The sequence below is a fragment of the Ornithorhynchus anatinus genome, chromosome 2 (genome assembly GCF_004115215.2).
Source record: "Ornithorhynchus anatinus isolate Pmale09 chromosome 2, mOrnAna1.pri.v4, whole genome shotgun sequence".
In the NCBI taxonomy this organism is placed as follows: Eukaryota; Metazoa; Chordata; class Mammalia; order Monotremata; family Ornithorhynchidae; genus Ornithorhynchus; species Ornithorhynchus anatinus.
In genome coordinates, this window is record NC_041729.1 from 147,676,644 (window position 1) to 147,700,567 (window position 23,924).

The 23,924-nt window shown below is 41.3% G+C and overlaps 1 protein-coding gene across 1 annotated transcript in view; it reads right to left on the reverse strand.

The window, feature by feature from the left end:
- The window catches only part of LOC103165734 (sucrase-isomaltase, intestinal-like), a 126,694-nt gene that overhangs the window by 31,836 nt on the left and 70,934 nt on the right, over positions 1 to 23,924 (reverse strand). Inside the window, exons 8-12 of the mRNA XM_029082537.1 lie at positions 15,056 to 15,181; positions 14,644 to 14,775; positions 11,929 to 12,042; positions 11,223 to 11,339; positions 11,058 to 11,142 (exon numbers count right to left, since the gene is read on the reverse strand). Of these exons, the coding sequence (XP_028938370.1) occupies positions 11,058 to 11,142; positions 11,223 to 11,339; positions 11,929 to 12,042; positions 14,644 to 14,775; positions 15,056 to 15,181 (574 nt within the window). The remainder of the gene's footprint in view (positions 1 to 11,057; positions 11,143 to 11,222; positions 11,340 to 11,928; positions 12,043 to 14,643; positions 14,776 to 15,055; positions 15,182 to 23,924) is intronic.

A 23,924-nucleotide genomic window follows, 5' to 3' on the forward strand; every position in this document is an offset into this window, starting at 1 on the left:
TCTCCTGACTCTCCTCTAATCCTTCCCTCCTTCATAATGATACTACTAATAGTAATATTTGTTAAGTGCTTACTGTGTTTCAAGCACTGTTTTAAGTGCTGGGGTAGATACAAGCTAATTAGGTTGGCTACAGTTCCTGTCCCACGTGGGCTCACAATCTTAATCCCCAATTTACGGATGAGGTAAATGAGGCCCATAGAAGTTAAGTGACTTGTCCAAGATCACACAGCAAAGTGACAGAACCTGAATTAGAAAGCAGGTCCTTCTGACCTTGGGCTTCTGCTCTAGCCACTAGGCCATGCTGCTTCCCCATGGGCTGCTTCCTTCATGTGGACCTTTGACAGAATAGAGAATTTGCTGCTGAGACGGACTCTGGGAGAAATAATGATAATAATAATTAAGGCATTTGGTTAAGTGCTTATTATGTGTAAAGCATTGTTCTAAGCGCTGGGGAGATTACAAGGTGATCAGGTTGTCCCAAGTGGGGCTCACAGTCTTAATCCCCATTTTACAGATGAGGTAACTGGGGCACAGAGAAGTTAAGTGACTTGCCCAAGCTGACAAAAAGCGGCTGACCCGGTATTTGAACCCATGACCTCTGACTCCAAGCCTGTGCTCTTTCCACTGAACCATCCTGCTTCTCACATAATTAGGGTATTTGATAAGCGCTTCAATGTTGTGGGCCAGAGAGTTAGTTGTAGGGCTTTGAGGATTTATATGGGAATATCTGACAAAGAGCAGAAGTGACAATGGGATAGAAAAAGCAAAAGTGACTTTTAGCCCAACCTTCATGAAATCTTATGACTCGCCTTCATCATCCATTCCTAGTTACCTTTCAGAAATATTTTGAAGATAAATAGGTTATTTGCAAATTGTTCTGCTCTTTGTGCAAGAAAGACCACATCGATTGCTCTAACTGTAGCTTCAAACCCAAAGCAACTCTCTAGTCTCCTCCTCACTGGTTATTGTTGATGAAGAGAGCAGGCCTATAAAGAAAATTACAGTGTAACCTTCACATGACATTCGATTGCCAAAAGTGCTCAGCCAAGATAGCCAAGTCTGATGCAGTGCTAACTGCATTTTAAATTTAAAACATCGCATAATCAATTTACCCCGAGCAACCCAACCAGCTGAAATTTTAACTACATCCTACTCTTTGACTTTTAAGTCATAAACAAAGGAACAGTGACAAAGTAATCTGGACATCTTCTCACCACTTCCCACCCCTGGAAAATTGAAGTTTTTGGCCTTATTGTATCATATTAATTTTCTCTGAGAGCACATTTTTAAGATCTAACCACATCGTAATAGATTCAATCTGCCCAGTCACAAGGAAAGAAGGAACAAAATGCAAATAATTACACTAGACTGCAATGTGTAATTATAGGAGTCTGGTACTTTAACCAGACTATAATGCCTAATTATCTCAAAATTGAGCCTCACTTTAAAAACCAAGCACTTCCAAATCCAAGAGTTCCTGCAAAAAGCTAAAAACCTCAGAGTTCTGAAGTGTGAAAGAGATGAAGAGGAATAAGCCTCTAGCTAAAAATAGTACAAACATGAGAATATTCCCCTATCAATGTCTTGAGCCTGGACTTCCAAAACCTCCCTGTACCACTGTCTGACCCCAGGAAGTTTTTTTCCGTTCTTTAAAACTGTTTTATTCCCATTTATTTCAGAAAGTAGGAAAGACTAGCTGATGTTTCTTTTGCTTTCACAGACCCAAATGGTCTTACCATTCTTCTTTTTACCTGCTCCGGTTATTCTTTCTAATCCCTTGTGTCCCTGTTTTTCCATTAGAAAGATTCAAGAAGCCAACTTCCTTGTAAAGCAGTTATCCATGAATGAATGGACCAATCAGAGCTGAAGGTAAATTACTTCACAGGCAGAATTTTCAATTAATTAGGCTAGGATTTTCAGCACCTTACTGATGAACCAGTATAAAATAGGCATAATACAAATAATTCTATACTATCGTTGTTTACTCACAGTAATGGTTAAAGTGGTTAATTGAGAAAACTACAATCTGTTTTATAGCTGGTATCCTCTCAATTGCTCTTTAGAGCATTTACATGCTCCCTTACCATTTTATCCTTCCAAGTGCCCTATTTTCTGAATGTATCAGTTTTGACTCTATTGACTCATTCAGCCATTAAGTGCATTCACTTTTGAGGAAGCGTTGCCATTTCTATCTCTAATGGCCCAAACGCCTCTTCCTTTGTGTGGCTCCCATGTCACTGTCCTTATCTTAGTGAGAGGCTAATAAGCATCAGGTAAGAGTAGAAAGTTATTCCCAGGACTACTAAGGAATGAACCGGACCCTGAGGCTACAAAGTCGATTTTTATTATTATTATTATTACTCCTCTTTGATTTTACTTTTTGCTAAATTGAATCACCACATATGCAAATCGCTGTAATTGCATAGGAAATGTAAATTAAAAACTATAATCAAATCAAATTAAATGGTGAGTTTCAGAGTGCCAAGAAGTCTCCCTTAGCTGTAAAACTCCACTCAGTTAAATCTGAATTTTTTTTTTAATTTTGTACCGTTAAACCATGGCATATGATTAGTTACAGAAATAGCAAATCATGGAAATTAGAGGCAGAAGAGACCTGTTGGCCAAAAGAAATAACTTAGTATCCTTTGTCATTTGTAAGATAATATTTACACCCTTTAGACTCGCAATTTGAACTTGTCAAACAATACAACTTTTTGACTCCCATAGAGGATGAGACCACCATCAAGTCATTAATAATTGAATAATGAATACATTTACATATTTATAATTTCATTTTTATAAATGATGTGTATATATCTACAATTCTATTTATTTAGAGTACAGTGCTCTGCACATAGTAAGAGCTCAATAAATACTATTGAATGAATAATGATGGTACTGATGCCTGTTTACTTGTTTTGAAGCCTGTTTCCCCCCTTCTATACTGTGAACCCACTGTGGTCAGGGATTGTCTTTATTTGTTGCTGAATTGTACTTGCAAAGCACTTAATACAGTGCTCTACACACAGTCAGCGCTAAATAAATATTATTGAATGAATATGAAAGTCCTTAACCATGGCATTTCCTTGACTCATCTCTCTCCTTCAACCCACTTAGTCACCAAATTCTGTCAAATTCATTTATTCAGTAGTATTTATTGAGTGCTGACTATGTGCAGAACACTGTACTAAGCGCTTGGAATATACAAATCTATATGCCAAACTAACTCTCTTCCCCTCTTTAAAACCCTACTGAGAGCTCACCTCCTCCGGGAGGTCTTCCCACACTGAGCCCTCCCTTTCCCTCTTCCCCTCCTGCCCTTCCCATTCCCCCTACTCCCTCCCTCTGCTCTACCCCCTTCCCCTCCCTGCAGCACTTGTTTATATGTGTATATATCATTTATTACTCTATTTTATTAATGACGTGTATATATCTACGGCTCTATTCATCTATTTTGACGTTATCGATGCCTGTCTACTTGTTTTGTTTTGCCGTCTGTCTCCCCCTTTTAGACTGTGAGCCCGTTGTTGGGCAGGGATTGCCTCTATCTGTTGCCGAATTGTACATTTCAAGCACTTAGTACAGTGCTCTGCTCACACTAAGGGCTCGATAAATCCGATGGAACGAACGAACGAATGAATGAATCTTCACAACAGCTTTAGAATCTGCCCCTTCCTCTCTAGCCAAGTTGCCACCTCGCTGGTCTTAGCACTAATCATATCCAACTTCTACTGCTGCATCACCCTCCTCACTGACCTCCCTGCCTCCAGCCTTTCCCCTTTCCAGCCCAATCTTCACACAGCTGCCTAGATCATTTTTCAAAGGAAAAAAAAATGTGTACGCGCCTTTCGAATCCACAGATGCCGCCAATGGTAACCTAGTCTTCTCCAGTTCAAACAGAAGTTCCTTACCATTGGCTTTAAGGCCCTCAGTCATGTCTCCCCTTCTTATCTTTCCTTGCTCCTCTTCCACTACATCCCAGACCACACATTTGGCTTCTCTAACACCAACCTACTTACTGTAATAATAATAATAATGGTATTTGTTAAGCACTTACTATGTGCTGAGCACCGTTCTAAGCGCTGGGGGAGATACAAAGAAATCAGGTTGTCTCACATGGGGCTCACAGTTTTAATCCCCACTTTACAGATGAGGTAATTGAGGCACAGAGAAATGAAGTGGTTTGCCCAAGGCCACACAGCAGACAAGTGTTGGAGCCAGGATTAGAACCCACATTCTCTGACTCCCAAGCCCATGCTCTTGCCATTGAGCCGTGCTGCTTCTGTACCTTACCCCTCACTCACATCCTCCTGCCTGGTCATCCCTCCACCTTCATATCCGATAGACCTCCTTTCGTTCAATCGTATTTATTGAGTGCTTACTGTGTGCAGAGCACTCTCCCCATTTTAGGAAAGCGGAGTGGCCTAGTGGAAAGAGCAAAAGCCTGGGAGTCAGAGGACCTGGGTTCTAATCCTGGATCCACCAATTGCCTGTTGGGTGACCTTGGGCAATTGACTTCACTTCTCTGTGCCTCGGTTTCCTCACCTGTAAAATGGGCATTAAATACCTGTTCTCCCTCTTACTTAGAAGGAGACCCCCCCATGTGGGACATAAACTGTGTCCAATATGATTAACTTGTATCTACACCAGTGCTTAGAACAGTGCTTGACGCATAGTAAGTACTTAACCAATACTATTATTATGATTATTTAAAAGCCCTATTACAATCATTTAGCTGACTAACCTCTCTTCTCTCCCTTTACTGTCACTAACTTTATTGTCACCACCTCTAACTGACCTCATTTTTCCACCTTATTCTCCTTCCCTTCGGCATCCTTTATACACTTAGGTTTTTGTCTCTAAGCATTTTGATACTACCCCCAACCCCCACTCTTCTAGCCCTCTGAACACATCTTTATGTACTGTTGCTTCCCCCTCCCTAAAAATTATTTTAATGTCTTTCCCTATCAATCAGATGCAACTATTGAACACTTACTGTGTGCAGAGCACTGGCCTAAGGACTTGGGGGAGTACAGTAAAAAAAATAACAGAGTTGGTAGACACATAAACCCTTTATTGGGCAGGGATTGTCTCTATCCGTTGTCCAATTGTACATTCCAAGCACTTAGTACAGTGCTCTGCTCATAGTAAGCACTCAGTAAATACTATTGAAGGATCATTCCCTGTCCACAATAAGCTCTCACCCACTAGATTGTAAATTCTTCCATTTACAAGGGAATACAACTCTACTATACTCTCCCAAGTGTTTACTACAGTGTTCTGTGTGCAGTAAGCACTCAGTAAATACCACTGAATGTTGATTGGTATTTGCATAAGAATCACACCAGTTTGGGATATAAACTCCGAGACAACAGGGACTAAGCCTTTTAAGTGCTCGGTATAAACCGAGTTTCTGAGACATTTAGTGTGAGCAGAGAACATGTCTACAAATTATCTCGTATTGTACTCAATCAATGATATTTATTGAACTCTTTACTGTGTGCAGAGCGCTGTGTTTGGGAGAGTACAATATAACAAAGTTGGTAGACATTTTCCCTGCCCATAACAATAATAATAATAATAGTAATAATAATGATAATTATGGTATTTAAACACTTATTATGCATCAGGCACTGTACTAAGTGCTGAGTAGCTAGACTGTGAGCTCACTGTGGGCCGGGATTGTCAATATTTATTCCTGTATTGTATTGTAAGTAACGGCTTAATAAATAGGTTTAAATGAATACAAGCAAATCGGTTTGGGGCTCACAGTCTCGATCCCCATTTTACAGATGAGGTAACTTAGGCACAGAGAAGTGAAGTGACTTACCCAAGATCACACAACAGACAGGTGATGGAGCTAGGATTAGAACCCATGACCTTTTGACTTCCGGGCCCATGCTCTATCCACTATGCCATGTTTTTAAGTGCTTAGTACAGTGCTATACACACAATAAGCAGCGTGGCTTAGTGGAAAGAGCACGGGCTTGTGGGTTCTGAACCCCATTCTGCCACTTGTCTGCTGTGTGACTTTGGCCAAGTCATTTCACTTCTCTGTGCCTCAGTTACCTCATTGGTGAGATGAGGATTAAGACAGTGAGCCCCATCTGGGCCAGGCTGGTGACCTTGTATCTCCACTAGGGCTTAGAACAGGGCTTGGCACATAGTAAGCGCTTAACAAATACCATCATTATTATTTATTTATAAATACCATGGATTGATTTAGGATGCTTAACAAGCACTGACAGCATTGGAAGATGGAGAAGACAGGCATAAGTAGCAGGGTTTTTTTTAAAAAAGAAAAAGGAACCTACAAGTCAGGTTAAGTGGGGAGGGCTTGCACTTTGCTTAGTATCAGATCCGGAATATTCCATGTTAGTAACTGAAGGAAAGTGAAAATTGTCAACACATTTTACCAAAGCTTTAGCATGCCAATTAAAGCTGACTTCAGGAGCTAGGCATGAGCAAAATCACATGTACTGACTTGGGTAATAATTTATTGCTATTGTTTTTGTCTGTCTCCCCCGATTAGACTGTAAACCCGTCAAAGGGCAGAGACTGTCTCTATCTGTTACCGATTTGTCCATTCCAAGCGCTCAGCACAGTGCTCTACACATAGTAAGCGCTCAATAAATACTATTGAATGAATGAATAATTAATAATAATAATGATGGAATTTGTTAAGCACTTGCTATGTGTCAAAACTGTTCTAAGTGCTGGGGTAGATACAAGGTAATCAGGTTGTACCAAGTGGGGCTCCCAGTCTTAATCCCCTTTTTACAGATGAGGTAATGAGGCACTGAGAAGTTAAGTGGCTAGACCAAGGTCAAACAGCAGATTATTGGCAGAGCCGGGATGAGAACCCAAGTTCTCTGACTCTCAAGCCTGTGCTTTTTCTGCTAAGCCACACTGCTTCTCATGGGTGTATACTCCTGAAAAATACTCTCTGGTCCCCTTTACCAATCAGTCAATCCAAGGTATTTATTGAGCACTTGCTGTGCACAAAGCTCTGTAACCAAACACTTGGGAGAATTGAATACAACAGAGTTGGATGACACATTACCTGCCCACAAGTAGCTTACAATCTAGAAAGGGAAATAAGTATATAAGGACTGTGAGGCTGAAACTATTTATTGAGCACTTACTAAGCGCGTGCATGGGACAGTACATTATAACAGATACATTCCCTGCCCACGACAAGCTTACGGTCTAGAGAGACAGACATTAATAAATGAGAGATATGGACATAAGTGCTGTGGGGCAGGAAGGGGAGATGAACAAAGGAAGCAAGTCAGGGAAACACAGAGGGGAATGGGAGAAGAGGAGAGGAGGCTTCGTCTGGGTAGGCCTCTTTGAGGAGATGTGGGGGAGAATAATTGTCTGTCGGATATGAAGAGGGAGGGCGTTCCAGGCCAGAGGCAAGACGCGGGCGAGAGGTCGTAAGCGAGGTAGATGAGATCGAGGTACAGTGAGAAGGTTAGCAATGGAGCGGCGACCTGTGCTGGCTGGACTGTAATGGAAGTTGTCACGAGAGACAACTATGAGGTGTGATAGCGAGGGAAAAAGATAAAAGGGCCGGGTGAACACTGGGAAAGCTACAGTGGTCAGTCTCTGAGGGAGTGGATGTGTCTTTCTTATCTTTGGCAGCGGAAAATTGAGCCATTTTCCCATTGAGCTGTTCTATTCGGGGCAGATATGCTTAGAGACTGAGCTCGGTTACCTGCAGATTAGCCTGGGGAACCATATCAGAGGTCACAGCATGCACTGCTCCTCCTAAGGTAATTCGACCCCCTGATACCTTCAAGCTATGTTTATGACACAGAGTTTATATTTACTTAGGACTCTGACACCCAAGAAAAAGTATCATCCGCTGAATCATTTGTACACCCGAGGCAGTGGGAGGGGTGATGTGGGGAGGGAGATGTGGTCCCTCATCTTCTAGTGGTGGAGCCAAGATTAGAACCCAGGTCCTTCTGTCACCCAGGCCTGTGCTCTATCCACTAGACCATGGGTCGTTGTGGGCTGGGAACGTGTCTGCTTATTGTTGTACTGCACCCAAGCACTTAATACAGTGTCCTGCACATAGAAAGTGCCCAATTAATATGATTGAATGAGTGACTGAATGAATAATTACATGGGAGGTCGGGAGGGAGGAGTGATGAGAGAGGAGAGTAGGAGAGAGCACCATTGCTTTCTGAATCCTGGTTCTCGATAGACAAGTCGGGAATGTGTTTGTTGTTATACTGTACTCTGCTAAACACTTAGTACAGTGCTCTGCCCACAGTAAGAACTCAATAAATATGATCGACTGACAAGGCACCCAAGCCTACACTTCAGGACTCAAAGGCTCGTCGGCTGCCCTGGGTGTCAGAAATGTGTGATGCCCAGCCAGTTTGCTTTGGCTGCCCTGGAGCAATAATAACAATAATAATAACTGTGGTATTTGTTAAGCACTTGCTATGTGCCAGGCACTGTTCTAAGCACTAGGGTACATACAAGGTAATCAGGCTGGACACAGTACAGGTTTCACATGGGGCTTGCTGCCTTAATCCCCATTTTACAAATGAGGTAACTGAGGCAGAAAGAAGTTATTTGCCCTGTCACACAAATAGACAGTGGTGGAGTCAGGATTAGAACCCAGGTCTCTCTGACGCCCAGGCCCGTGCTCTACCCACTTAACCACACTGCTTCTCCAAGGAGCTGTTTTTCTCTGCTTCGTGCAAGTGCGATGGCAGCTCACTAACTCCGGACCCCTTGGAAGCAGGGGTCTTCCTGCTTGATGCACTGCACTGTACTAGATGCTGGGGAAGTACAGAATAAGCAACTAACATATTCCCTGTCTACAAGGAGCTCACACTAATGAGGGAGGCAAACATTCAAAAAAGTTGAAACTAGAAGGTCAAAACAAATAATAGGTAAACATGCACACAGGGGCCCAATTTACAATAGAGGTGGGACCAGTTTCCTCATCTATGAAATTAAAATTAAATAATTTATTCCCTCTCTGTTAGATCCTTAGACTGTGAGCCCCATATGGAGTAGGGACTGTGTCTGACCTGGTTGTCGTGTATCTAACCCAGTGCTTATTATAGCACTGTGTAGTGGATAGAGCACGGGCCTGGAAGTCAGAAGGTCCTGGGTTCTAATCCCCACTCTGCCACTTGCCTGCTGTGTGACTTGGGCAAATCACTTAACAGCTCTGTGCCTCAGTTACCTCATCTGTAACATGGGGGTTGAAACTGTGAGCCCCACGTGGGACATGGACTCTGTCCAAGTTCATTTACTTGTATCCCCTCCAGAGCTTAGTACAGTGTCTGGCACATAGTATGCATTTAACAAACACCATTATTATTATTTCAAGGCCTGCATCATTCGGTCCCACGGCTTCAACTATCATCTCTATGCAGATGGCACCCAAATCTACATCTCCTCCCCTGTTCTCTCTCCCTCCCTCTAGGCTCGTATCTCCTCCCACCTTCATAACATCTCCATCTGGCTGCCTGCCCGCCATCTAAAACTCAACATGTCCAAGACTGAGCTCCTCATCTTCCCTCCCAAACCCTGTCCTCTCCCTGACTTTCCCATCACTGTGGACGGCACTACCGTCTTTCCCGTCTCACAGGCCCGTAACCTTGGTGTCTTCCTTGACTCCTCTCTCTCATTCACCTCACACATCCAATCCGTCACCGAAACCTGCCGGTCTCACCTTCACAACATCGCCAAAACCCACCCTTTCCTGTCCATCCAAACTGCTACCTTGCTGGTACAATCTCTCAAAATATCCCGACTAGGTTACTACATCAGCCTCCTCTCTGATCTCCCATCCTCTTGTCTCTCCCCGCTCCAGTCTATACTTCACTCAGCTGCCCGGATTATCTTTCTACAGAAGCGGTCTGGGCCTGTCACTCCCCTCTTCAAAAACCTCCAGTGGTTGCCTATCAACCTTTGCATGAAACAAAAACTCCTCAGTCTTGGCTTCATAGCTCTCCATCCCCTTGCCCCCTCCTACCTCACCTCCCTTCTCTCTTTCTACTGCCCACCCCGTACGGTCCGCTCCTCTGCCGCCGCTAACCTCCTCACAGTGCTTCGTTCTCACCAGTCCCACCAACGTCCCCTGGCCCACGTCCTACCACTGACTCCTCACTCTGCCCAACTAACTCTTCCCCTCTTCAAAGCTCTCCTGAGAGCTCACCTCCTCCAGGAGGCCTTCACACACTGAGCCCTCCCTTTCCCTCTGCCCCTCCTCCCCTCCCCATTCCCCCTGCTCCCTCCCTCTGCTCTATCCCCTTCCTCTCCCCACAGCACTTGTGTATATCTGTGTATATCATTTATTACTCTATTTTATTAATGATGTCTATAGATCCATGATTCTATTTACTGTGAAGGTATTGATTCCTGACTACTTGTTTTGTTTTGCTGTCTGTCTCCCTCTTTTAGACTGTGAGCCCGTTGGTGGTCAGGGATTGTCTCTATCTGTTGCCAAATTGTACATTCCAAACACTTAGTTCAGTGCTTTGCACACACTAAGCGCTCAATAAATACAATTGAATGAATGAATGAATACTGTGAACTCCATGTGAGGCAGGGACTGTGTCTGATCTGATTGTACTGTATCTACTTCAACGGTTAGAACAGTATTTAGCACATAGTACGCACTTAGCCATTTTTATTTTTTATTATTGTTATTATTATTATCATTATTACTGACCTAATGATAAGAAACACTTTATCCTCCTTCACTCCTGGGCTGAGCCTACATTCACTGGGAATCTTAAATCCTCTATAAATACATTCTAGGAGATTGATCCAAAAATTATAATTTAGTAATATCTTTCTTGCTCTCCAGGAAACTCGGACTACAGTGCGGTGAAAATCATCAAAACTTCCTGAAACAATTGTCTAGGACTTTGAAACTACCACTTAGGAACAGCTGTCCCAGTTCATTCAAAGACTGAACTGGTGATGGTAAAATGCAAAATAAAGCTGCAGTGCCCAGATTAATTGTATCACAGGAAAGCAAGCCACGTTTTCAAAAACACTTTTTTAAATGTACTCACCAGGAACGTATGGTGGGTTATTGAGTTTATTGCGTGTACAACCAGTATTCTGGCCAGCTCCAAAATTGGCTGGTTCATTCATATCCTTAAATGAAAAATGAGAAGTATTTGTATGAATATGTTCATTTTCTATATGGGAAATAGAAAAGCAAATGGTAGGCTTACAATCCAAATTCCATCATAATCAAGAACATCTTTGAACTCCACACACATCTGAATCCACCATTCAACTGTTTTGGGATTTGTGTAGTCAGGAAACACTGAATTTCCTGGAGGCCAGGCCTACAGAAGAGAGAAAATGTATATTTCACTGATAAACCTTGTAGTAAAATATCAAAAATCTCTTTATTTGATTGGGAAAGTGGAGCTAATGAAAAGACCAGGGAGTCAGAGGACATGGGTCATACTCCCAGCCCTACCACTTATCAACTCTGTGACCTTGGACAAGTCACTAAACGTATCTGTGCCTCAGTTACATCGTCTGTAAAACGGGAATTAACACTGTGAGCCCTTTATGGGAGATGGACTACATCCATCCTGATTATCTTTCATTTACTCCAGTGCCTCGTACACCATAAGCATTTAACAAATGCCATTAAAGAAAAGAAAAATGGTTACATAAAAAAACTAAAATAAAACAATAAAGTAGCCTTATTAATTGATCATCCAAGATGCTTTAAAAAAGGGAATTGTGAAATGACTTCTCTCCATATTTGCCCTATTTTTTTAGACAAAACCAGTCTGGATTTGAACTGATTTTGATTTCTGGAATTTCCCAAATGATGAGCTGGGTTATTTTGATTCAGATAATTTGCCATTAGACTCCCAGGAGAACACAACGGCTTCTTCATTGCATGCTTAACAAACCTACCTTGCCGACTGCAGGAGTTACTCCGTCAGAATTTTTGATCCAAACTCCCATTTCCTCTCCAAGTTCATAGGCTCTGTAGGTGCCCTGAGGTTCGTCTTTTGTCAAAAAGGGATCCTACAGGAGTGTCATTTGTGGAGGGAGTAAAGAGGGAAAATCAGTTAGAGACAAAAATGTCAGCGATTCAGTAAAATTAAAACCAAATACATCTGATAAGTGCATGAATTAAGATTAGCGGTTGCATCTTAGCATAGTAGATAGAGCACAAGCCTGGAGTCAGAAGGTCATGGGTTCTAATCCTGGCTCTGCTGCTTGACTGCTGTGTGACCTTGGGCAGGTCACTTAATTTCTCCGAGCCTCATTTACCTCATCTGTAAAGTGGGGACTAAGACTGTGAGCCCTTCGTAGGACAACCTGATTACCTTGTATGTACCTCAGCGCTTAGAACAGTGCTTGTCACATAGTAAGCACTTAATAAATACCATAATTATTTATTGTTATTACTAAGTCACTGCCCTTCTCTGGGCCACAATTACCTCAACTGAAAAATGGGGACTGAGACTGTGAGCCCCATGTGGGACAGGGACCGGGTCCAACCAGATTTACTCGTATCCATCCCAATGTTTAGTGCAGTCCATGGCACACAGTATGTGCTTAAGAAATACTGCAATTATCATTATTATCTATTATCTTGTTAGGAACATGAGAACTGTCCATCTCTTGTAATGATCTTTTAATGCTGCAAGAGGTAATTCCTAGAGAATGTCAAAAAGTGAGCAACGAGTTTAATTATCTGCTTCTAATCAGAATATCTTGATTTCTTTTACTTGAAATGTTATTCTGGTGCATAAATCCAATTAATCATGTAAATTAAGCATCAGAGCAGAACAAGCCTTCCTTATCCAACTTGGCATTCCTTAAGCAATATTTTCACCCTGTAGTGTCATATAGAAGATTAAATGATCAATTATGACTTTAAAACACCGACAAGAAACCTTCCTTAAAGAAGAATAACTTTTACCAACTATACTTAGAGTCAACTTTGGTGATTTTTAGGGGGTTAGTTTTCAAATTACCTGTTTGAGCTAAAGAATGAATATTTCTCGATTAAAACAATGATCAAAGCAAGGAATCCCTGGTCATTTAAGTGCATCAAAGCGCCGATGGTGAAGATGGTTCAGAACTAAGACATCTGGTGACAGCGGAAGTACAGGGGCACGGTATTAATCTTCCTCCCTCCCTAGATGTGAGATTCATGTAGTGTAGAAACTGTGTCCAATCTTTCTTGCAACCACCCTAGTGCTTAGCACACATAGTAAGCACTTAGTAAATATCATAATTACTACTAAATGAGCACTTTTTCTAGGATCAGACTAGACTTACACTTGAAAACCAACTCTTAATAAAATTTGCAGTGGCTCAGTGGAAAGAGGCCGGGCTTGGGAGTCAGAGATCATGGGTTCAAATCCTGGCTCTGCCGCTTGCCAGCTGTGTGACTTTGGGCAAGTCACTTCACTTCTCTATGCCTCAGTTACCTCATCTCTAAAATGGGGATTAAAAACTGTGAGCCTCACGTGGGACAACCTGATGGCCTTGTATCCCCCAAGCCCTTCAACAGTGCTTTGCACATAGTAAGCGCTTAACAAATACCATTATCATTATTATTATTATTATTATTTGAGCTCCTGGAATTTCTATTTATACCTTCTAAGGGACAGCACTGAACAATCCCATCATCTGAAAACAAATTGAAATCTCTGTCTACCCCCTGTCTACTTTTTTACTTGTCATTTGAAATCATTTACACTCATTCCCTGGCTTACAACAATCTCTATTACATTATTGATTGACCTGTAAACTACACACAGTTGGGTGACAGTGTGTGTTTTCAATGTGCATTTTAGCTAAAAGCAGGAAATGATCTTCTGACAATGTAGGCTTGCTGGAACTTGACAAGCCGCATAGTCAAAGAAAGGGATTGGATGTATGGGAGTGGTATTGGGACAGTACGTAGTCTTGGGAGGGATTTCTTTAATGTCAGGTGTCATAAGTGAGACCGTCACTGGGCAGGGATTGTCTCTATCTGTTGCCGAATTGTACATTCCATGCACTTAGTACAATGCTCTGCACATAGTAAGCGCTCAATAAATACTATTGAATGAATGAACAAGTACACAACTTTTACATCATAAGAAAATTGGTTGCACTGTGTTATCTTAATGACAACTAATTTCTTTAATCACTGTTTAATTATAATTTAGGCATTAAGACCTACACTGGAAATTAAATTAGTATTGAAGGGATCTTTATTTCTTAAAACAATTGTGCTGATATTTAATTATTTAACACAAAAAGTACAGTTTTTCTGTTTTCTTCTAAACTTAAATAACTACTAAATGAAAATCATCCATGTTTTACAAATAACACCTAGAAAATATGATCTAAAACTATTTAGAGTAAACCTAAAGAGAGATGCAAAGTATCTAGAAAAGCAATATAGAAGTCCTATATTGCAAATCACTTAATTTATCTGTGCTTCAGTTTACCTTAGCTGTAAAATGGGGATGAAAACGATGGGCCCCATGTGGGACGTGAACTGGGACTGACCTGATTATCTTGTATTTACCCTACCCATTAGTACAGTGCCTGGCACATAGTAAGTGCTTAATAAGTACAAGAAAAATAAAAACAAAAGTATAAAAGTAGTTTCTACATTACCAAAATAATAACATAATGCATCCCATCTTTCTTCAGCTCCTGAATGTATTCCGGTAGACCAGCAAAATTAACTTTATCGTAGGTGAAATCCAAACGACGATCCATGTAGTCAATATCACCATACTGGACGTCCTGTTAAAGGAGTAGCTAGGTCTCAGTTTTCAGGAATATTGAATGATTTATAAAACTTTGGTTTCAAGAAGATATTTTCACAGATTTCAAAACTCTCTCTTAGTTTAAAATGGAAATACTTCTACACTTTTTTAGATAAGATTATCTCTATGTGGTATAATTCAAAGAATACGATTCTGCAAAACACCTTTGTTTCCTTTGGTTGTCTTTCACCTTGTGCCAGAATTCTCACCAAAAAAAACCGTAACAAACAATAAATGAATAGGTGGAGTTCACTTACAAATGGAATGTCATACTTCCTCATGCGGTCAACAGTTTCCTTCAGCACGTCCAAGCTGTCGTAACCCCACCGGCATAGCTGGAACCCCAGAGACCAATATGGAGGAAAATATGGGCGTCCAATAGCCTAAGACGGAAATTAAAAGGAAACTATTTTCAAGACTTGAGCAAAGGGACTGGAAATCAGGGATAGAAGAAATTCTATTTTAGTTTTAAAACATCTGGCTGGGATTGACAATATTCTAATAAGTATGAGTAGCTGCCTAATAAGGCAATGGATTTCACAGGAATTTTCCTGACCATCTCAATGAAAGCTTCTCTTGAACTGTTCTTAAGTTATAGATTAAGCTTCCTATTTATTATGTCTTTAAAGACCCTCTATATGTTTTTACGGTTTTCTCTGGTCCTAGGAGGAGGGAGAACAGCAAAATGAACCCTAGTGGGAGAATGTATTCCATTGATCTCTTCGCCTCTACAGTAGAAATCCTCAGAAATGTAGGATTCATGTGTAATGGCATAAGAATCCAGTCCTCCTAAAATCGACTCCTGATGTGAAATCACCCTTCTTTAATTTCCTGAAAGGGCATCAGTGAAGTAAAAAGAAAGACATATAAAGAGTCTAACTCCAGACAGATTTCTGGCATAGTGCTACAGAATAAGCACTATTTCTTCACCTCCTAGATTATGTGTTGCCTTCTTTCATCCACTTACAGTCAGAACGAATCATTCTTTGCCCTTATTACATGTCACTACAAGCAATTACAATTCCTGATGTCTGTGGGAGTAAAGAAATGCCTGCCTTGTGTAAAGGAGTTTCATCAAGCTCTTCTGATTTCATTGCTTATTATCTAGCATTAGCCTGAAGGATAAAGCTACTTGGCAATGAAATGACAGAGACAAGAAAAAAAGGGGGATAGAAAATAGCAACCTTTGACTCTGGATAGTTTCACCTGTTTCATCCCTGCACGGATGCTTTCTTCTGCTACCTACAGAATTTCAGATTAGTCACCCCTTAAACAATGAATGCAAGCAAAATGCTCATTTCAGGATTGAGGATTTGGGAATTCAGCAATTCAAAAACCAGAGCCCACCTACCACATTTGCACTTGGAAAATCATTTCTACATTTTCTGCTTTCCTCGAGATGTGTATTCAGGATGCCAAATGAAAAAGGATGAAAGTTTCCTCTCCATACAAATAGATAAGAATGATTTGCACAACTCAGATATTAACTTAGAATTCATTTCTGAATTTTAAACGATTGCCTTCAATTTGTAATGTATCTATAATTCACTCAGAATTTACCTTATAGAACTGGCTGTTTGTTTGGCCAAACGAGATGGCGGTTGTTGGGAAAGAAGAAGAAGGAAGAAAGGAGAAGAAAAAGAAGGAGAAAAGAAGAAGAAAAAGAAGAAGAAAGAAGGAGGAGAAAGAAGAAGTAGAAGAACCCATAAAATAATTCTCTACTATTACTCTTAAAATACTCTATTATATCCCCTATCCTTAATCTATTTTAATATCTGTCTCCCCCAAAAGACTATAATCTCCTTATGGGCAGGGATCATGTCTACCATCTCTCTTCTATTGGACTTTCCCCAGCACTTAGTACAGTGTTCTGCATACAGTAAGAACTCAGTAAATACCATAGTTTGATCAACTGATTGATAGGTAAAATTCATAAAGTGTCAGTTAATTCTGGAAGAACCATCTGAAAAGTAGAGAGGAACTGAGGTGCCTCACTTGCCCATAAATCCTATATTTGGTGTTAGGATTTCCAGTGACTAGATTCATTCATTAAAAATGAAAAAGGATGATTGAAAAATTGAATAGAAGCTACTGAGTGGGAAAAGACCCATTTAGATATGGAACAACAAAAAAGCACTTAAGATTTTAAAATTGATCAAATATGCTATTCAAAGCCAGAAACATTCCTGAGAGCAGGTAGACTAACTCTGAAAGAGGACCCTTAGAATATTAAATTATGCCTAAATTATAGCAGGCTAAGCAATTCCTTCATCATTTAATAGATTGAATCAGACTCTGGTGATTTATCTGAATCTGGTAATTCATAAATTTCAGAACTTTTATTCATAGTGCACAAGAAAGAAAATTGCATGCTGAAAGGCAAGATAGGTCCAAGTATAGGAATTATAGAAATGAATTTAACAGTCCAGTATAGGAATTATAGAAATAAATTTAACAGTCCAGATTGGAGTAAAAAGCTAAAGCTGAAAGGAACCAAATTAAATGTTGCTGAACACAAACACCCATGTTAATATTCATTTCAACAGATTTACAACCAATTACAACTTAAATTAAAACAGAGGGACTGTTCAGAAGTGGCAGGATGTAGTGGGTAGAGCACGGGCCTGGGAGTCAGAAGATCCTGGGTTCTAATTCCGCCTCTACCACTTGTGTGCTGTGTGGCCTTGGGCAATCCACCCACTACTCTGTGCCTCAGTTACCTCATCTAGTAAAATGGGGATTGAGATTGTGAGCTCCACATGGGACACGGGACTGTGTCCAACATGATTTGCTAGTATCCACCCCAGTGCTTAGTACAGTGTCTGGCACATAGCAAGTGCTTAAAAATACCATTATTATTATACAAGAGGAATAAATATTTTATAGTCTTATCATATGCTGGAGAAGCAGCCTGGCCTAGTGGAAAGAGAATGGGCTTGGGAGTCAGAGGACCGAATTCCAGGCTTAGCTGTTTAATACACAACTAGACCTAAAAATAACAAAAGGAGGAACCATCCTATATTCAGAGCAGTCCAGTGGAGTTTGTCAGCCAGAATTCCGTGGTTAACTCTTCAAAGGCATCTGTCACTGTGGCTGATCTAGAATCTCAGTGTAATGGTCCAACTCAGTGTTTAATCGACAGCACAGCTGAAATAGAGAAGTCCACAAGCCAAGACTACTGGATAAATCCTTAGAGCTATCTACTTGTGGCTAGGGCAAATAGCTTTGTGAGGAGAGTAAAAAAGTCTTTAGGATGGAAAAAGATGATAATAGGCCCAAATTAGCTCGCCCTAGCTTCCTTTCTTCCAGGTATAACTTCAGCAGAGCAAAAACATTCTAAACACAAAAATCATAGTACAGAGTCATGCTGCAACAGTTCAGGGAAGCAATTACTAGCAGGAATGAACTGAAGCACAACAAAATGAGGCCTTTCCCAGAGTTACCCTGGAGAGAAGTCAACCCCACCCATTAGAGTGTGGCACTTTTCCATTATTGGCAGGGGAGGCGGCTTATTTCCCAGTGGTGTCTGGGAGGTGGAGGCAAACCAGCTTCTTTGCTTCCTGGATCCATTAGTTTTTCTTTTCCTCTAGACCGCAAGCTCTTTGTGGCAGGGAACATGTTTTCCCACTCTGGTATCATATACTCTCCCTAGTGCTTAGTCCAGTTCTCTGGACCCGATAAGAACTCAATAAATATGATCGATTGATAAATTGATTGATTTCCTATTTTTCTCTTGAATTGTCCCCAAAATTTTAACCAGACCAGTTTGAGGGGTTTTTAAAGGACCCTGCTTTAATTATTACCTCACCATCCAAAATGTGAATTAAAAGAATGCTTTACTTACCACTAGACAGTAGAATAAATGTTGAAGATACAGATCACATTGCTATGAAATGTCGGGGAAGTTGTTCACCTATTAAGAGTTTACAAAAGACTACTCTGTGTAATATGCGTTCAAAAGAATTTACCTCGAGCTGATGTATTTATTGTTAGATGAGCTTGGTTTCCAAACAACTGCATTTCTAAAGGGTACCACGCCCTCCCAGATTTGCAAGGAGTGGAACCTGGTAGCTTAATGTCTTATGTCTCAGTTTCCTCATATGAAAAATGACTTTTAGATTTTGAGACTTGAAGACCTTGAAGATCAGACTTGATGTCTGATCTGTTCATCTTGTTTCAACCCAGCCCTTAACAACGTGTTTGGCACAAAGTACTTAATAAATACCACAGTTATTATCATGACCTTTGCTGCATTGTAGACACAAGAAAAGAGCAGTCTATCTTGCTGACCACCTCTTGCCTGTGTCCTTCTTGTGGTTTGGAATGTCCTCCTTCTTTACACATGACAGATGCTGACTTTCCCCGCTTTCAAAGCTTTATCGAAAGCACATCTCCTCCAAGAAGTCTTCTCCGACTAAACCCTCAGTTCCTCTTCTCCCACTCTCCTGTGGGTCACCCTTGAAATTGGATAACTAACCCCAAGGCAATAGAATAAACAATCTTGTTTATTCTGTTTTACATATAAATAATTAAGGACCCAAAAAGGAATGTGAAACCTGCTGACTGAAAAATGTCCCTAATATTCTGGGAAAACCTTTGAACTCAACAGGCTGAAAGCATCTCTGAAGGTCTTTGTGTCACTCATACAGTAATCTCTACATGCTCAAGTCAGGCTTTTGAAGCAAGCTTTATTCATTCATTCATTCAATAGTATTTATTGAGCGCTTACTATGTGCAGAGCACTGTACTAAGCGCTTGGAATGTACAAATTGGTAACAGATAGAGACGGTCCCTGCCCTTTGACGGGCTTACAGTCTAATCGGGGGAGAAAAGGGGAAGCTTTATACAACAAGGGTTTCCATCAGTGTACAACAAGCTGACGATGCCACCGGAATTGCTATTATTCAAGACACTCATCGTCCCATGGCAAGGAAGAGGCAAAGAAAAGGGAAACAGAAATGTCAGGATCAGCATGTCCTTCGTAAAATTGACAGAGTGTTGTCAACACAGACTCTTGACAGAGTGTGGAGTCGATGGGAAGCAAAGCTTCACTCCAAATCTAAGATTTATTTAGCAATCGTAATGTCGATTTTTTAATACCAAGCAAGGCATTCTTTCCTTTCGATGGGACCCTTTTGCCATTACATTTTGTCTTCAAACTGCACTTTACAAAGCTTCAGATTACTAACGATTTTTTGTAAAATAACTACACGCCTCATACTTTATTCTTCAATAGAACAAATTAAATGAAATTGGTTAACAGAACTATGTATTAACTTCCTACATATATATGTGGTTAGTGGCCGGGGCTAACAAAGAGAGTAGGATGTTATTTGAGATTAGTGGGAAGTAAAGACAGAGCAGGAGCTAGACGGGGCAACAGAGGGACCCGTATTGAACTAGAAAGAAGATAGCAACAGAGGTTCTCAAAAAAAACCCTCACATAAACAGACATATATCACATACAAACCTACAGTCACTTCCTCTCTCTCAGAGGAGCATGGCATAGTGGATAGAGCAAGGCACTGAGAATTAGAAGTTAAGATTGTGAGGCCCACCTGGGACAGGGACTGTGTCCAATCCAATTTGCTTGTTTTAACACCAGCACTTAATACAGTGCCTGCTACATAGTAAGCACTCAACAAATACCATAATTATTATTACTATCACTTTCTCTCATCCAGAAAGACTTCAGCTAATTCTTAAATAGGTTCAGAGGAGGACTAAAAATTCCAACAATGATTTCTTGGGATGTTCTAACTGAGAACATTCTTTCCAAAGGATGTGGAAGACTGATGTCCTCCAGCTTACAGGGACTTAGATGAAAGGGGAAGGAGCCAGGCTGTTCCTTTGCCCCTAATTCCGCTTACACACCAACCACCCCTCCGTCCTTCTTCATCTTGTCTTCCTCTGAAACTCATGTAATCCACCTCTACCCCCATTTTATTTACTTGTTTTAGTCATCAGCCACACACCCCCAACTGGCCTTTCCACGAATTTTCTGAACAACTTTGACATCACTCTCTATTTCTCTTCTTCTCCTTCTCTACAGTTTTCCTTAAGGACATCAACAATACTGTGGTTCTTCCTGTTGGCATGAATCCATCAATCAATATTTACTGAGCGTTCACAAGTGTGCAGAGCACTGTACTAAATTCCCATTTCCTCTCACTCCTCAACTATGCTGACCTTCTGCTCCACCCCATCTCTCTGTTCACCAACTATTCCTCTAGATTGAAAATTCGCCATGGGGAGAGAATATACCTGCCAAATCTGTTATATTGTACTTTTTCCCAAGAGCTTAGTACAGCGCTCTGCACACAGTCAACGGTCAATAAATATGATGACTGATTGACTGACAACTAGGATGCATGCTGGGTCTCAGCATCACTTATCAGTTAACTGTTTCTTACCAACACTGAAATCTCCCTCTGAACACAACCTTCTAATCCGTCTTCTCTCCTGTATTCCGGCTCCCTGGAAAACTGTTCTTTCTTTACTCAGAAACCTCCGGTCTCTATAACCCTTCCATCTGTTCAGGTCATCATGGTTCATTTGGATTCCATTCCGAACTTCCGTTCATTTGAAGCACAAAACCTTAGCTCTATCATTTCTACAAAACTCAACATGTTCACCCACCCGGCCCTCTGTCAATCTAGGACCATCAGCTCCCAACTCTGGATAACCTTTAGAGTGTGCTTCCTCTGTGGATACACAGACCAGAACAACTTTATGACAGACGATGGAACGTTCCGAAGAGGCTGTGTCCACGGAGTCACTATGGGTGGGAAATGACTTGGTGGCATTTGAAGAAGATAATAATAATATTTGTTAAGCCCTTACATGTGCCAAGCACTGTCCTAAGCATACGAGGTAATCAGGTAGATACAAGGTAATCAGGTTGTCCCAGGAAGGGCTCACAGTCTTAATCTCCATTTTACAGGTGAGTTAACTGAGGACCATAGAAGTGAAGTGACTTACCGCAGATCACTCAGCAGACGAGTGGTGGAGCCGGGTTTAGAACCCACATCCACTAACTCTCAAACCTGGGCTCTTGCCACTAGGCCATGCTGTTTCTCATGTTTCCTCCACTCCTATGCTCAGGCAGAGAATTGCTCTTAGTGGAAATCCAAGCAGCAGGCCAACTTCAGCCAACTCAAATTCACCTTCCCCCATTATAACTCTGCATTATTTCCTGCTCTGAAACACTGCTTCCCAACCCCCACATTGACTCCCAAGTACACTGAGGCTCCCATGACAAGTCCACACCTTTAAAGCCCTTCTGAGACCCCACATGTCCCCACATCCTCACTTTCTTGCCTCAGTGGTCATGTCAACTATCTTTGGTTGCCAAAATCAAAACCGGAAAGCACAAGTAGTAAAACTAATAGTAGTTATTCCCCAAATCAACCCCTGGCTTCCCTAGGTCCTTCCCACTCCAACATCCACCTGCATCCATTTTAGCCATCCCTCAAAAAGAGGTGAGAAGCAACATGGTCTAGTGGAAAGAGAAGAGGCCTGGGAGTCAGGGGAACTTGGTTTCTAATCCCAGCTCCACCACTTGCCATTTGTGTTCCCTGGGGCAAGTCTCTTAACTTCTCTGTACTTCAGTTTCCTCATCTGTAAAATGGGGACAATGCCTTTTTCCTCTCCTTCTTCTTCTGTGGGACATATATGGGACAGAAACTGGGTCCGACCAGACATCCTTCTGTCTACCTCAGTGCTTAGTATTTTGTAAGCACTTCAGATGTACTAAAATTATAATCACTATCCACCACCTGCACATAAATCTGCCCCTCTACCTGCACCTTTGATCTCATCCCTTCTCACTTCATAAAATGTTTTCACCCATTCTCCTCTCCCTGACCACCATCACAACTACTCGTGGAAGGTTCCCTTTCCACTATATTCAAATACACCCACGATTCCCCTTCTTAAAAATGAAAAAAATCTCTCTGGTGTCCACTGCACCACCCAGCTGATGCTTCATATCTCTATTATTATTATTCTAATAGTATTTGTTAAGATCTTATTATGCAACAAGCACTATTCTAAGCACTGGGGTAGACACAAGGTCATCAGGTTGTCCCAAGTGGGGCTCACAATCTTAATCCCCATTTTACAGATGAGGTAACTGAGGCCCAGAGAAGTGAAGCATCTTGCCTAAGGTCACCCAGCAGACAAGTAGCAGATCCGGGATTAGAATCCACGTCCTCTGACTCTCAAACCCGGGCTCTTTCCACTAAGTCACGCTGCTTCTCTATTCTTGTACAAAGTCCTCATAAACTCCTCGATTAGACTGTAAGCCTGTCGATTAGACCGTAAGCCCGTCAAACGGCAGGGACTGTCTCTATCTGTTGCCCACTTGTTCATTCCAAGCGCTTAGTACAGTGCTCTGCACATACTAAGCGCTCAATAAATACTATTGAATGAATGAATGAATATGGGTTGTAGACATCTACTTTTACTTTCTCTCCTCCAGCTACCTTCTTAACTCTCTATACACTGATTTCTGTTCCCTTCACTTTTGAGAGTGCTCTCTCCGAGATCATTAATGACCTCATATTTCTCATGACGAAGCAACATGGCCTAGTGGAAAAGAGCACGGACCTGGGAGTCAAGGGACCTGGGTTCTAAACCCAGCTCTGCCATGTGTCTGCGACCTTGGACAAGTCGCTTAACTTCTCTGTGCCTCAGTTACCACATCTGTAAAATTGGGATTCGATCTAACTCCCTCCTACTTAGACTGTGAGCCCCATGTGGACCAGCTTCAACTACTATCTTCAGGTGGATGAAACCCAAATCTAATATGCTAGCCCTAATCTCTCTCCTTTTCTGCCTTTTCTCCTAAGCTAGGAAACCTTTATCTGGGCATCCTGCTACTACTTTAAACTCAAATTGTCCAAATCTTCATACTCCCTCCTAATTTATTTTCTCCACTTAGTGTTCCCAGCATAATTGTCATCACAGAAAGGATCAAAAGGAATATCCGTATGGATATCAGAGTCCCCAGTGATCACTGTAGGGATGGAGAAAAAGCAAACAAATGTGAGAAAGGAGTTTCCTTCTGCCTTCAGGACACCTTTACTTAGATGTCCCACAGACACCTCAAACTTACCATGTCCA